This window comes from Nicotiana sylvestris, chromosome 3, assembly GCF_000393655.2.
Source record: "Nicotiana sylvestris chromosome 3, ASM39365v2, whole genome shotgun sequence".
NCBI classification, from domain to species: Eukaryota; Viridiplantae; Streptophyta; class Magnoliopsida; order Solanales; family Solanaceae; genus Nicotiana; species Nicotiana sylvestris.
Window position 1 is genome coordinate 6,844,508 of NC_091059.1, and position 16,492 is coordinate 6,860,999.

The following is a 16,492-nucleotide window of genomic DNA, read 5'->3' on the forward strand; positions in this document are numbered from 1 at the left end:
TTAGGGGGAGAACTTTACGGGACAAGTGTTAGTGAGTCACTTGTATTTTCCTTTTCGTGGGGTTGTTCTCTCGATATTTTGTACTCTCTTTTTATATAGTGGATTGCTCATCTCCGTTGTGGACGTAGGTCAGTTGACCGAACCACGTTAAATGTTTGTGTCTCTTTTGATATATTTCTTTTTGTTGTATGATTTATCGTTGTTCAAGGTTTGCTTTACTAGCTTCCGCATGACACCTGATTTTTTTGGTCCTAACAATTTCTTGCAAGTTTTTTACTTTTTTTTTTATGTACTTTTTATCCTTTGCTCGTTCAAATTGTTCGAGTCTTTGATTGCATGACTTTTATAATTTGTCTAAGTAAATGCATGACTTTCATGTTGATGAAAAATATGCAATTGCGAAGTAACTTGAGATGAAGTTTTTGCAAAACTTTGAAGTAATTATTCATTCATATGAATAGTACAATTGTTTTCTGATAACAATATAATGACTTGTAAATAAAATATTTTCATTGATTGCATTATACCTGTAATTTTTTCAAAAATCTTTTGTTCCGTAACTGTTTCTACACCTTAAAAAATATCCTTGAAGATTATTAGCTTTAGTCCCGGGATTTATCTTCGTAACTTGAATTATGTCGAGCAAATATCTTCATAAGCCGTATAGTCCCCAGTGCTTCACTTGGAAGCATAAGAACTCAAAAATTCGTTCTCTATGCAACTTTGATGGCTTTTTTCTTGGTCCTTTTTCTGAAGAGGAAATATGCACAAGATTTGGGGTTTTTCTCTGATGAAGACTGTGCTTGACCCTTCCCGCCTTCCGACTTCTTGTAACTTTGACCGAGAATAATTAATATTCTTCATGTCAATCCGGGATTTTTTTTCATTCTTGGGTCTGAATTAGCTTTGTGCCTATCATCTAAGAATGTTAGTAAAACTATATGAACAAATAAATAATTAGACAAGAGATACATGGCCATACGTGCTTTTGTTAAAAGTAATACTTCTATTAATGTGCTAATTCCAGTTTAAAGGTAGCACTTTTTCTTTCATGGTTTTCAGATCATATGTCACTTTTCCAGCAATGCTTCGAACTCGATACAGTCCTTTCCAGCATTGTCGCAATTTACCAGCATTAACATCTTGTAATGACTGAAAATCTTTCAAAGGACGAAATCCCCATTTTTGAAGTGTCATAAATTCGTCCTTCGATTGTAGTACCTTTTTATCATTTGCTTTTGAGCCACCATTCGAATCAAAACTAATTACATGCGTTCTTTTATCGTGTCTAAATTTACTCCTAATGACACGTCATTAGATAACTCGTTGTATGAGCAAATCTCAAGCTCGGAAAGCTTCAGTACCATAAATAAATTAGAGAGGAGTTGTGATGACCAATAGGTTATTTTGAGTATTAGACCTTAATTTCTTATTCCTATGCCTCCGTTAGCTTAGTTGGATGTTTCTTGGGTTGCGTGCGTGATCTGTGTCACTATTTGAAAAGATTTTTTGTAAAAATTTGAAGAAAATATGATTTTTGGTTTTAAAAATAACTTGAGTTGACCACAGTCAATAATTTTTTTGAAAACGACCTTGGATTGGTATTTTGACAATTTTGATAGGTCCTGTGATTTTTGATATGGATGTATGCCCGAAATTTAAATTGGAGGTCCCTAAATTGATTTGACCCATTTGGTCGAAAACTAGCATTTTAAAAGTTTGAAATTTACTAAGTTTGACTGTGAGTTGACTTCTTAGCTAAAGGATTCGGATTTTGATGTTGAAACTTGGTTTAGGTCTGTATTGCTATTTGAAACTTGTCTGCAAAATGTGGTGCATTTCGAAATTGATTTGACATGATTCGGACGCTTAATTGTGATTCTAACATTCTTGAGTTTTACTTTGAAATTTCATTCGTTTTGAAAATTGATTTGTAGATTTAGATGTTATTTTGGTGATTTGATTGCGCGATCAGGTTCGTATGATATTATTACACTTGTGTGCATATTTTGTTTGGAGCCCGAGGTGCTCGGGTGAGTTTCAGACATGTTTCGAATGAGTTTTGCTAATGTGAAGATAGCTGGTGCATTTCTGTTGCTGGTGTTCTGTTGCGGATCTTGCATTTGCAAGGTCTGGCTCGCAATTGCGATCCTTGCTTTTGTGAATAAGAGTTCACATTTGCAAGTAGGGCCTAGGATTGGATAACCTCGCATTTGCGAGGAAATGGTTCGCAATTGCGAATATCTCAGGATCGCATTTGCGATCACTTTGTCGCATTTGCAATGCCTGACAAAATTATACTCCTTCGCAATTGCGAAGGCACTAGTCGCATTTGCGAAGGTGGGAGCTTTTCATTTGAGATCATTTTGTCGCATTTGCGATTTCTGAGGCAGGTTCGCATTTGCGACCCTTGTCTCGCATTTGCAGTGTTCGCAATTGCGAACATGACCTCGTAATTGTGATACCTGCAGCTGGGTAAAAGAAGGAAAAAATGGGAATTAGCTCATTTCACACCTTTTCTCATCCCTAAATACTCTAGAGGCGCTTTTTCAAGAGGCTTTTCTTTCCAAATTCATTAGTAAGTGACTTATCCATTTCATTTCAATTACTCATTACATTTCATGAGATTTCCACATCAAATTTTGGATTTCTTTGGTAAAAACTATGAATTTCGGTAGAGTTAGGAATTTTTGTAATATTTAGATTTAGACCTCGAATTGAGTTTGGATGTTGAAACAAATCACATGCCCAGTCTCGAGGTAAATTCACGACCCAAAATCCCAAGTGCTGTGATGGTGCCTATCATGATACCAGGCAAGCCGACAACTCACACATACAAACATCTTGAAACTTAAAATACATAGTCTGATACACTGTCTAAGAAAATAGAACTGAATAAATAAAACTGAGGGATAGGGAAGGAGAGTCAAGGTTTATGGACGCCAAGGCAGCTACCTCGATAATCTCCGAACGACTGAAAACTCTGAGATCAGCAACTACTGTGTCTGTAAATACCTGGGTCTGCACACGAAGTGCAGGTGTAGCGTGAGTACAACCAACTCAATAAGTAACGAGTCTAGCCTTTGGGCGGAAGGCAGTGACGACTGTCGAGCCTCACAGGTACAGTCCAATTACAAAAATACAGTACATAAATGTAGACATGCTTTCAAGTTTAACAGATAAAACCCAAACAGGTAAGATATGTCAAGTACAACTGAGATAAGAAATGATACATCTCGATATCTACATGTCAGTTATGTATGCAAACTGAAATAATAAATAGTGATGAAATCATATGCATACTCTAAGAGTATCAATCACTCAGTTCTCCCATTCACTCTATCCTCACAGTCACTCATTCCTCACAGTCACTCAATCCTCCCAATTGCTTGGCACTAGCGCTCAGAACCCGCACTTAGTAAGTACCTGCGCACATTGTGGGAGTGCAGACTCTGGAGGGATAGATCTAGCCCAAGCGGTATAATAAGCCAATCATGGCATGAATTAGTAAAACATGATGCGGCGTGCAGCCTGATTCCATAAATACCGTCATAATCAAGCCCTTGTCCTCACTCAATCATCAATCTCTCCAATCTCTCGGGCTCACAAGAATCATGATTAGCAACCCAAATAATGATAATATGATGTATCAATAAATGGCAGTAGAGACTGAGATATGATATGCAAATAATAACTGTGACTGAGTACATAATTGCAAATTAAGAAAATAATTCAACATGAAACACGACCCCTGTAGGTCCCAATAGTACCGGCATGTAGCTTAAGCATGATTTCTAACATGACTTACAAATCAATTTCTCTAACATATGGAGAATATATGGATAACGAAAAGATTATTCAACTATACAGCTCAAATGGAATCAACCAAGTCACAATTCCTACGGTGCACGCCCACACTCCCGTCACCTAGCATGTGCGTCACCTCAACACCAATTACATAATACGTAATTCAAGGTTTCATACCCTTAGAACCAAGTTTAGAAGTGTTACTTACCTCAAACCGTGCAAATCTCTACTCCAATAAGCCCTTGCCTCGCGAATCGGTCTCCGAATTCCTTGAATCTAGCCACCAACAATTCGAATTAATCAACTCAAGCTAAAGGAATCAATTTCAAATAAAAATTCTAAGTTATGAAGCAAAAGTCAAAAAGCCAACCCCGGGTCCACGTCACGGAATCCGAGGAAAGTTACAAAATCCGAACACTCATTGAACCACGAGTCCAACCATACCAAAATTTCTCATCCGATACCAAAATCTCGCTCAAATACCCAAAATTTGGCCTAAGATGTTTTCTCTATTTTTCCTCAATATTTCGACCCAAATCATTAATTATATGATGAAATCAAAGATATAATCATGGAATTTAACCAAAACTAAGTAAGAATCACTTACTCCAATAACTCCCTTGAAAATATCTCCAAGAGTTGCCTCCAACCAAGCTCCCAAAATAAAATTATAAAATAAACTCAAACCCTCGTTTTTAATTTTGCCTAGATGTCCCTTCTTCGCGATCGCGGAAAATGCTTCGCTATCGTGAAGCACAAAAACAAGCTGCCAAAATTAAATACTTCTCGAACGCGTACAAAACCATGAAAACGCGAGAAACAAACATTCCTGACCTACGCGATCGCAGACAGACCCTCGCAATCGCGTAGAACAACGCATGTGAACCTAGCTGCCTCACTTCCTCTTCACGAACGTTGCTTAGCCCACGCACTCCTGATGGATTAACTGCTCCAGCTATGTGATCACATATCAAAACTCGCGATCGCATAGAACAAAAACCTTAGCTGCCCAAATTAGCCTACGCGATCGTGGACCTATCCACGCGATCACATAGAAGGAAACTAGACTTGAACACCAGCAAACTTCAGTAGTCATTATAAGTCCCATTTCACTCCGTTAACCATTCAAAATCTACCCGAGGCCTTGGGACCCCAACCAAACATATCAATAATTCCTAAATCATCATACGAACTTAGTCGAGGCCTCAAATTACCTCAAACAACATAAAAAACATGTGTCACATCCCAATTCAAGCCTAATGAACTTATGAACTCCTAACTTCTACATTCAATACCGAAACCTATCAAATCAAGTCTGATTGACCTCAAATTTGCACACAAGTCATAAATGACACAACGAACCTACTCCAATTCCCGGAACCAAAATCCGAGCCTGCTAACCACAAAGTCAACTCTCGGTCAAACTTCTCAATTTCTAGAACTTCTAACTTTCCAACTTTTGCCATTTCAAGCCTAAATCAACTACGGGCCTCCAAATCACTATCCGAACACACTCCTAAGTCAAAATCACCCAACAGAGATATCATAACTATCAAAACTCCATTCTGGAGCCATTTACACATAGGTCATTATCCGGTTAACCTTTCAACTTAAGCTTCCAACTTTGAGACTAAGTGTCTTAACTCATTCCGAAATATCCTCGGAATCGAACCAACTTTTCCCCGCAAGTCACATAACGACAATTGAGAATAAAATAAGTAGTAAATGGGGGAATGGGCCTACAACACTCAAAATGACTGGCCGGATCGTTACATCCTCCCCTCATAAACAACGTTCGTCCTCGAACGGGTCTAGAAACATACTCGGGGTCTCAAATACACATGGATATCTGCTCCGCCTCTCCCGCTTGGTCTCATAAGTTGCCTCCTCAATTGTCTGACTCTCCACTGCACCTTTACTTAAGCTATGTCCTTTGACCTCAGCTTTCGAACCCACTAATCCAAAATGGCCACCGGCTCCACATCATAAGTCAAATCACCATCCAACTGAATCGTGCTTAAATACAAAACATGTGATGGATTGACGACATACTTTTGGAGTATTGAAACATGAAACACTGGATGAACACTCGATAGACTAGGCGGAAAGACAAGCTTGTAAGCCACCTCTCCAATCCTCTGAAGCACCTCAAATGCCACAATATATAGAGTGCTCAACTTGCCCTTCTTCCCGAGCCTCATAACACCCTTCATGGGTGAAATCTTGAGCAGTACCTTCTCCCCCACCATGTAAGCAACATCGTGAACCTTCCGATTGGCATAAGTCTTCTGCCTAGACTGCACTGTGCGATGCCGATCCTGAATCAGTTTAACTTTATCCAAAGCATCCTGAACCAAGTTAGTACCCAACAACCTAGCCTTACCCGGCTCAAACCATCCCACCGGAGATCGACACCATCGCCCATATAAAGCCTTGTACGGGGCCATCTGAATGCTCGATTGGTAGTTGTTGTTATAGGCAAACTCTTCGAGCGGTAGAAACGGATTCCAAGAACCCCCGAAATCTATGACACAAATGCGTAGAATATCCTCCAATATCTAAATAGTGCACTCGGACTATTCGTTCGTCTGAGGGTGGAATGTTGTACTCAACTCGACCTGGGTGCCTAACTCTCACTGAACTGCTCTCCAAAATTGTAATATAAACTGCGTACCCCGATCTGAAATGATAGACACCGATACACCGTGAAGGCAAACAGTCTTACAGATGTAAATCTCAATCAACCGCTTTGAAGAATAGGTAGTCCCAACTGGAATGAAATGCACAGACTTGGTCAACCGATCCACAATCACCCAAATAGCATTAAACTTCCTCGTAGTCCGTGGGAGCCCAACTATAAAATCCATGGTGATATGCTCCCATTTCCACTCCAGAATCTCAAGCCTTTAAAGCAATCCGCTCGGTCTCTGATGCTCATACTTCACTTGATGACAGTTTAGGCACCAAGCTACAAACCCCACTATATCCTTCTTCATCCTCATCCACCAATAGTGTTGCCTCAAGTCCTAATAAATCTTCGCGACACTCGGATGAATGAACTATCACAAACTGTGGGCCTTTTCAAGAATCAACTCATGCAACCCATCTACATTGGGTACACAGATCCGACCCTACATCCTCAACACCCCATCATCCCCCAATAGTAACCTTCTTAGAATCACCGTACTGAACCGTGTCCTTAAGGATAAGCAAATAGGGATCATCATATTGATGCTCTCTGATGCGATCATATAAGGAAGACTGAGAAACCACACAAGCTAGAACCCAACCGAGCTCTGAAACATCTAATCTCACAAATTGATTGTCCAAGTCCTGAACATCAACTGCAAGCAGTCTCTCACCAACATGAATAAATGCAAGACTACCCATACTCATCGCCTTTCTACTCAAGGCATTGACCACCACATTGGCCTTCCCGAGATGATACAAAATGATAATATCATAGTCCATTAGAAACTCCAACCATCTCCGCTGCCTCAAATTTAAATCCTTCCATTTGACGATCTGTAAATATCTCACAAGACACACTGTTGAGATAATGCCTTCAAATCTTCAATGCATGTACGATGACTGCCAACTCCAAGTCATGAACATGTAGTTCTTCTCATGAGGCTTCAACTGGCGCGAAACATAAGCAATCACTCTACCCTCATGCATTAAGACACACCCAATACCAATCCGAGAAGCATCATAATACACTGTATAAGAGCCAGAAGCTGAAGGCAAAACTAGAATTGTAGTTGAGGTCAAGGCAGTCTTGAGCTTCTGAAAGCTCTCCTCATACTCATCCGACCACCTGAATGGAGCACCCTTCTGGGTCAATTTGGTCAGAGGTGCTGGAATAGACGAGAAACCCTCCACGAAGCATCGATAATATCCGGCCAAGCAGAGAACAATCCAAAACTCAGTAGCTAAAGACGACCTAGGCCAACTCTGAACCGCCTTTATCTTTTTTGGATCCACCTTAATCCCCTAACTAGAAAACACGTGCCCCAAGAACGCCATCGAACTAAGCCAAAACTCACACTTGGAGAACTTGGTATAAAGCTTCTCCTCCATCAGCTGTTGTATTACAATCTTCAAATGCGACACATGCTCCTCCTGGCTACGTGAGCAAACCTGAATATCATCAATGAATACTATGACAAACAAATCAAGATATGGTTGAATTACACCGTTCATCAGATGCATGAATGTTGCTGGGGTGTTGGTCAGCCCGAAAGACATCACAATGAACTCATAGTGACCATAGCGGGTCCTGAATGCCATCTTTAGAATATTCGAGTCCCGAATCTTCAACCAGTGATAACCAGACCTCAAATCAACCTTAGAAAACACCCGTGCTCCCTAAAGCTGGTCAAATAGATCATCAATGTACGGAAAATGATACTTGTTCTTGATTGTAACTTTGTTCAATTGCCTATTGTCGATGCACATCTGCGTAGTACCATCCTTCTTCTTCACAAACCGAACCGGTGCACCCCAAGGCAACACGCTAGGCCTAATAAACCCTTTATCAAGAAGTTCCTAAAGCTGCTCTTTCAATTCCTTCAAATCAGCGGGTGCCATAAGATAAGGATGAATAGAACGGGGCTGAGTGCCTAGCACCAAGTCAATACCAAAGTCAATATCAACGTCAGGTTACCTGCCCGATAGGTCTACAAGAAACATATCCAGAAAGTCTCGCATTTCTAGAATAGAATCAATAGTAGGGGTATCAGCACCAACATCCCTCACAAAGGCCAAATATGACAGACACCCCTTCCCAACCATCCGTTGGGCCTTCAGATAAGAAATCACTCTACTCGAAACATAATCTAGTGAACCTCTCCACTCAATCTTTGGCAACCCCGACATTGCCAATGTCACGATCTTAGCATGACAATCCAGAATAGCGTAACATGGAGAAAACCAATCCATACCCAAGATCATGCCAAAATCAACTATACTAAGTAATAAGAGATCAACTCTAGTATCTAATTCCCAAATAGTCACTACACACGATAGATATACATGGTCCACAACAATAGTATCACCCACATGCGTATATACATGAACGAGTGAAACTAAGGACTCACGGGGTATATCTAGATAACGAGTAAAATAGGATGATACATAGGAATAAGTAAAACCAGGGTCAAATAATATGGAAGCATCTCTATGGCACATTGAGACAATGCTTGTGATCACTGCATTTGAAGAAATAACATCTTGCCTGGTAGGAATAGCATATAATCAGGCTTGACTGCCACCTAATCAGCCTCTAGTTGCTTGGGCCCCACCCCGAAATGGCTGTGTGGGTGGTGAAGTAACTGGTGTAGAAGTCATAGCCTGATTCCTCTACTAAACTGGGCCTCCTAGGCGACGAGGATACTGTCTTCACATATGCCCAAACTCCCCGCACTTGAAGCAACTCCCCGCTGGTGGTGGTGGTTGCTATATCGGGCTTCGAGTACCAAAGTAACTGCTAAAAGAACCTAGAACCAATGAACCCTGAAAAGATGGAGCATGGGATGAACTCTGAGCTGGGAGAGTAGTGAGAGATGAATGACCCAAACGAGCACAATACGAACCATGGCTAGCTGATGCACCATGATAAACTGAATGAGCCATCTGAGCGGGCCTATAAGGACGACCCCTGCTATGGTAGGACTGCCCCCAGAAGGAACACCACTGAAACCTCCTGAACTACGAGGCCTCTTGGCCTCCCTCTCCTCACGCTTCTGAGTATGGACCAACTCTAGTCACCGAGCAATATCAACAACCTTGTCGAATCTAGCACCTGATACATTCTCCCGAGTCATAACAAAATGCAACTGATAGGTGAGGCCATCAATGAACCTCTTAATCCTCTCCCTCTCTGTGGGAACCAACCAAACTGCATGACGAGCCAACTTTGAAAATTTTATCTCATATAGGTCACAGACATGCCCTCCTAATGTAGCTGCTCAAACTACGTGCGTAGCTCCTCCCTATGGGTATATGGCACAAACTTCTCTAAGAAGAGAACAGAGAACTCATGCCATGAACGTGGTGCAACACCGACTAGCCTGCTCCTCCCATAGGCCTCCCACCATATGAAGGCAGATCCTTATAGATGAAAAGTAGTAAAGGAGACTCCACTAGTCTCCAAAATGCCTGACGTGCGAAGAATCCACTAGCACTTATACAAGAAGTCCTGAGCATCCTCTGACTCAGCCCACAGAATGATGGAGGCCTGAGCCTCCCAAATCTTTCTAGCCTCTTATGCCCCTCATCATTCATAATGGGACCCACCTAGGCTTGAGCAACTGCAACCAGCTGGGCTGGTAGTGCCCCTAATGCCTGAAGTCCCTGCACCACCTGCTCCGGAGTACGGGCGACGAGAGTCGGAGTACCTTCCCCAACCTGCAAAGTGACTGTTGCGGTCTGAATAGAAACTGCCTGAGCAAGGCTAGTGCAAATAGTCAATGTTTGAGCCAAAGCCTCCTAAAATCCTGAAATCACAATGGGCCCCACTTGCTCAACCATATATGGAACCTGCTCCTGAGTTGGAGCAACTGGTTGATCTGCAAGTGCCGCTCTAGCTGTTGTACGAGCTGCACCTTAGCCACTACCGCGACCTTGGCCTCTCATGGCCTAAGCTGGTGGTACTGGTGGCCGCCCGTCCGGCCTGGTAGCATGTGTCCTTACCATCTATGAGAGAATAGAATAACATAAGTTTAGTTCCTGAAATCAGCAAATTTGCACAACAAGAATGTGAAGTTTTCCTAAGGGTTCGACAACCTCTCGAAAGTAAGTACAGACGTCTCCGTATCGATCCACAAGACTCTACTGAACCTGCTCATAACTCGTGAGACCTATGTAACCTAGGCTTTAATACCAACTTGTCACGACCCAAAATCCCAAGTGCCGAGATGGCGCCTATCATGATATAAGAAAGGCCAACAACTCACACATACCAATATCTTGAAACTTAAAATATATGAAAAAAAGCTTAAGTAAATAAAAGTCTCATAAAAATTGAATGAAAATGTCACAGCTAAATACAAAATCTCCCAAAGCCCAGGTGTCACTAAGTACATGAGCATCTACACAAATACATAGTCGGATACACTGTCTAAAAAATAGAATTGAATAAATAAAACTGAGGTATAGGGAAGGAGAGTCAAGGTCTGCGGACGCCAAGGTAGGTACCTCGATAATCTCCGAACTACTAAAAACTATGAGATCAACAACCACCATGTCCGAAAACACCTGGATCTGTATACGAAGTTCAAGGTGTAGCGTAAGTACAACTAACTCAATAAGTAACAAGTCTAGACTTTGGACTGTAGCAGCAACGAGCGCCACAGGTACAGTCCAATTATAGAAATACAGTATAGAAATGTAGACATACTTTCAAGTTTAATAGATAAAGCCCAAACAAGTAAGATATATCAAGTACAACTAAGATAAGAAATGATACATCTCGATATCAACATGTCAGATATGTATGCCAACTGAAGTACAAAACAGTGATGAAATCATATGCATACTCTCAGAGTAGCAATCACTCAGTCCTCCAATTCACTCCATGCTCACAGTTACTCATTCTTCACAATCACTCCATCCTCACAATCACTCAATCCTCCTAATCACTCGGCACTCGTTCTCAACACTCGCACTCACACTCAGTAGGTACATGCGCTCACTGTGGGTGTGCAGACTTCGGAGGGGTAGATCCATCTCAAGAACTTAATAAGCCAATCATGGAATAAATAAATAAAGCATGCTGCGACGTGCAACCTGATCCCATAAATATCCTCACAATCAAGCCCTCATCCTCACGCAGTCATCAATCTCTCCAGTCTATCGGGCTCACAAAAATCATGATAATCAGCCCAAACAATGATGAAATGATATATTAATAAATGGAAACAGAGATTGAGTTATGACATGCAAATATTATCTGTGACTGAATAGATAATTACAAATTAAGCAAATAATTCAAAATGTAATACGACCCATGTTGGTCCCAACAGTATAGTCATGTAGCCTCAACATGATTTCTAACATGACTTGCAGCTCAATTTCTCTAACACATGGGGAATATACGGATAAAGACATGATTATTCAACTATATAGTTCTACGGAATCGACCAAGTCACAATTCCTATGGTGCACGCCCACACTCCCATTATCTAGAATGTGCATCACCTCAACACTAATCACATAACACGTAATTTGGGGGTTTATACCCTCAAAACCAACTTTAGAAGTGGTAATTACCTCAAACCGTGCAAATCTCAACTCCAATAAGCCCTTGCCTCGCGAATTGGCCTCTGAATGCCTTCAATCTAGCCACGAACAATTCGATACAATCAACTCAAGCTATAGGAACCAATTCCATATAAAAATGCTAAGTCGTTAATCAAAGGTCAAAGAGTCAACTCAAAAGTCAACCATCGGGGCCACGTCTCGGAATTCAAGGAAAGTTATAAAATTCGAATACCCATTCAATAATGAGTCCAACCATACAAGAATTACTCAAATCCGATACCAAAATCCCGGTAAAATCTCCAAAATTTGGCCGAAGAAGTTTTCTCCATTTTCCCCCAATTTTCAACCAAAAACGCTAATTAAATGATGAATCAAAGATATAATCATGGAATTTAACCAGAACTAAGAAAGAATCACTTACCGCAATCACTCCCTTGAAAATATCTCCAAGAATTGCCTCCAACCGAGCTCTCAACATCAAATTGTGAAATAAACTCAAAAAATCATTTTGAGACTTTAAATTCTGCCTAGATGTCCCTTCTTCAAGATCGCGGAAAATGCTTCGTGATTACAAAGAACAAAAACCGGCTGCCAAAATTTAAAACTTCACGAACGCATATAAAACCATGCAAATGCGAACACCAAACATTCTTGACCTACGCGATCGCGGATAGACCCTTGCGATCGCAGAGAAAAATGCGCGTGAACCCAGCTGCCTCACTTTCTCTTTGCAAATGCTGGTTAGCCCACGCGTTCGCGATGTGTTTGCTTCTCAAGCTACGTGACTGCATACCAAAACTCACAATTTCATAGAAAAGGAAACTTTACCTGCCCAAATTAGCCTACATGATCGCGGACCTATCCACGTAATCGCATAGAAGGAAACCAGACCTGAACACCAGCAAACTTCAGCAGTCATTCCAAGTGCCATTTCACTCCGTTAACCATTCGACATCTACTAGAGGCCCCCTGGACCCCAACCAAACATACCAATAAGTCCTAAAACATCATATAAACTTAGTCGAGGCCTCAATCACCTCAAACAATATCAAAAACACGAGTCACATCCCAATTTAAGCCTAATGAGCTTATGAACCCCTAACTTCTACATTCAATGCCAGAACCTATCAAATCAAGTCCGACTGGCCTCAAATTTTGCACACAAGTCATAAAAGACACAACAGACCTACTCTAACTCCTAGAACCAAAATCCAAGCCCAATAACCACAAAGTCAACTCACGGTCGAACTTTTCAATTTCCAAAACTTCTAATTTTTTAACTTTCGCCATTTTAAGCCTAGATCAATTACGGACCTCCAAATCACTATCCGGACACACTCCTAAGTCCAAAATCATCCAATGGAGCTATCAGAACCACCAAAACTCCATTTCAGAGCTATTTACACATAAGTCAACATCTGGTCAATCTTTTCAACTTGTGCTTCTAACCTTGGGACTAAGTGTCTCCACTTATTTTGAAACATCCCCGGAACCGAACTAACTATCTCGACAAGTCACGTAATGACAATTGAGCATAAAATAAGCAGTAAGTGGGGATTAGGGATGTAACAGTCAAAATGATTGGCCAGGTCATTATAGATAAATAGGTAATCGGGTTTTGGCCCGAATCTCGGGTTTTGACCAAGCTAGCCCCGAATTGACTTTTGTTGAATTTTTGAATAATGATCAAAATTGAACCTCTTTCATTTTTGGGTAGTTTCTAAAGCTTATTTTAAATCGTTTGGTCAATAATTTGCTTGAATTGGTTGGTTTGAAGGCATGTTCAAAAGGCAAAGCCATTGTTAATTGATTGTAGAGTAGCGAAGTGAGGTAAATGTTAGGTCTAACCTTGATTTGAGGGAATTAGGAACCCTTGAACTACATATTATGTGAATTATGTGGGAACTGGTGTATATGCAAGGTGACAAGTGTATATACGTCGTTATGATACTTGCTTCCATGTTTTCGTTACTTCATGATATATCTTGTTTCATACCTTAATCACTACTTACTTTATTGATTCCATGCCATAATTCTTACTTGTCATTTAGCTATTTTTGTATTAAACTATCCATTCCTTCTATGATTCCATGCTTATTTGCTAATTGCTTTACTTGTATATCTGAATTGGCATATGTCTTACTTGCATTATAGTTTTGTAGTATTTGATGTCTTCTATACGTGATTTCCCTTGTATGTGTTATCTAATTGATAGATATTGATGAGTTGGTAAGGTCGAGTCATTCAAGTTGTTAGAGATTCTTTGGTTATTATGTGATTCTGCATTGCTTCGTACATTTAATCTCTTGAGGTATACATTCTTGTAAATTTTTGTTCTTGAATTGCTATTGTTGAATGAAATTGCTCGGGGAGTGGGTTGCACTCCACAACGAAAATTGAAAGGTAATGAATTGAAATAGTGGAATAAGGCCAGATTTTAACATTGATAAATGATGATATGGTGGGATCAGATTACGCGTCACAATAGATTGTATGTGTAATACTTGACATTGATAAATGATGATATGGTGGAATTGGGTTGCGTACCACAACAATTTGTATATGTTGTACTAGTTGTTATTGTTGAGTTGGCCTCGACATTTTTAGAGATTATGAGAGATGTTATTCTGGGCTTTCTGATAATGAGGTTTAAGTTCATTTCCATGAGTTAATTAGTTTACTTCCAATTCCTATTTCGTTTCTTGTTATTATCAATATCACTAGGTACAAGTTATTGTAAGTGGCCTACTTTAGCCTCATCACTACTTCGTCGAGGATATGCTTGGCACTTACAAAATACATGGGGTCAGTTGTACTCATACTGTACTCTGTACTTTTTGTGTGCAAACATTGAAGTTGGTCCTGATAGCACTCAGTAGCTTTGCTTGGATCCAGTCGCTGTCGGAGACTTGAGGTAAAGCTGCACGACGTCCGCAACCTTGAAGTTCCCTTCCCTTCTATCTTTAATGTTTTATTGAGTTTTGAAACAGTGTATTTTATTTAGACCTTGTTTGTAGCATTTTATATGTTCATGTACTCGTGACTCCAGGTTCTTGGTTATGTTTAGACTTTGTTTTTCGGTATTATTTTACTCTACTTCAGACTTATATCATTATCATTGTTAATATTTTATTTTCAATTGTTAAAATTCAGAAAATTTTTTGTTTCATGTCGTCTTTCTTAGCAAGTAGATGTTAGGCGCCATCATGACCCCGAGGTTAGGATTCCGGGTCGTCACAAGTTGGTATTAAAGCACTAGGTTACTTAGGTCTCACGAGTCATGATCAAGCTTAATAGAGTCTGGGAGATCGGTACAGAGACGTCTATACTTATCTTTTAGAGGCTATGGAGTTTTAGGAAAATTTCACTTCTTTTTTTCCCTATCATGCGATTCTGTTCTATCATTGATATTTGAATCATTCCATTCTTGCTCTCTCTCAGATTGTGAGAACATGCACATGATCTACAATTGGGGACGAGCCGGAGTCCCTTGTTGTAGCTACTTGTTTACCATGAAAATGGTAACAACATTTAAATTTGTAAATGGGATTCAAAAAATACGTGATCTATTTTTATGCTAGTTGTTAGAGCAGTTGATGCTAGGAGTATGAAAGTTTATCGATGAGATGCAAGTTAAAATAGGGCAGTAATCAAACCGAGGAGCTTGCTGCCCGGGCTTCTGACTGATCGATGAAGGGCCTCGGGGTTGATATACGGCTCGAGCTCGAGCTATAGAGGGTAACTGGGGAAGGATTAACAGTTAGAATATAATTAAAGAAGGCTCTTTATGGCCAATACCAAGCAATAAATGAAGAACAAGTATGAAAGCAATAGATGCTAAGAGTATCCTCGGGCAGATGAGTTAGAGAGAAGAGAGAGAGAGATATTATTGATCTTGTGTAGAATAGTTGGAGCAACATCAGCCCCTTACAAGGTGGAGAGGGTTCCCTTTATATAGGAGGAGAAACCATTCATAGTACAACATACATTAATTATAAAAGCATGGAGATGGGACGGCTAGACGTGACGCCTCGACACACGCTTTGGGTAGGCCGGCTCTGTCAGACTTAGCTGCGTGCATTGGGAATTTCCCTTTTTATTCCAGCCTCGATCTTCATTTTTTCTAAGTTGGATCTCGGCGAGCCCCGAGGGAGGGGACTCTATCGCAACTCCACGTCCTCGGGGTCTCGAGATATTCTTTCGAAGTGGCTTGATAGCGGGAAATTAAGCCCTCTGATTTTGTCGCATACACTACTACTCGGGGCAGAGGCCGAGGTAGAGTCAGAGCTCCGCCTAGAGCTCGAGCAGCAGTACCAACAGTGGAGCCTCATATTGATCATAAGGAGAAGACCCCAACTCAGACCATACCAGTTAGGCTAGCTCAGGTCCTAGAGGTATTTGTAGCCGCTCTAGTACTTCAGGA

General features: G+C 40.7%; 1 protein-coding gene across 1 annotated transcript; it reads right to left on the reverse strand.

Moving 5' to 3' along the window:
- Positions 1-5,762: 5,762 nt before the first annotated feature.
- LOC138886999 (uncharacterized) lies at positions 5,763-6,254 on the reverse strand. The gene has a single exon (XM_070168706.1). The coding sequence runs from the start codon at positions 6,252-6,254 to the stop codon at positions 5,763-5,765; it is 492 nt and encodes a 163-aa protein (XP_070024807.1).
- Between the last annotated feature and the right edge of the window lie 10,238 nt (positions 6,255-16,492).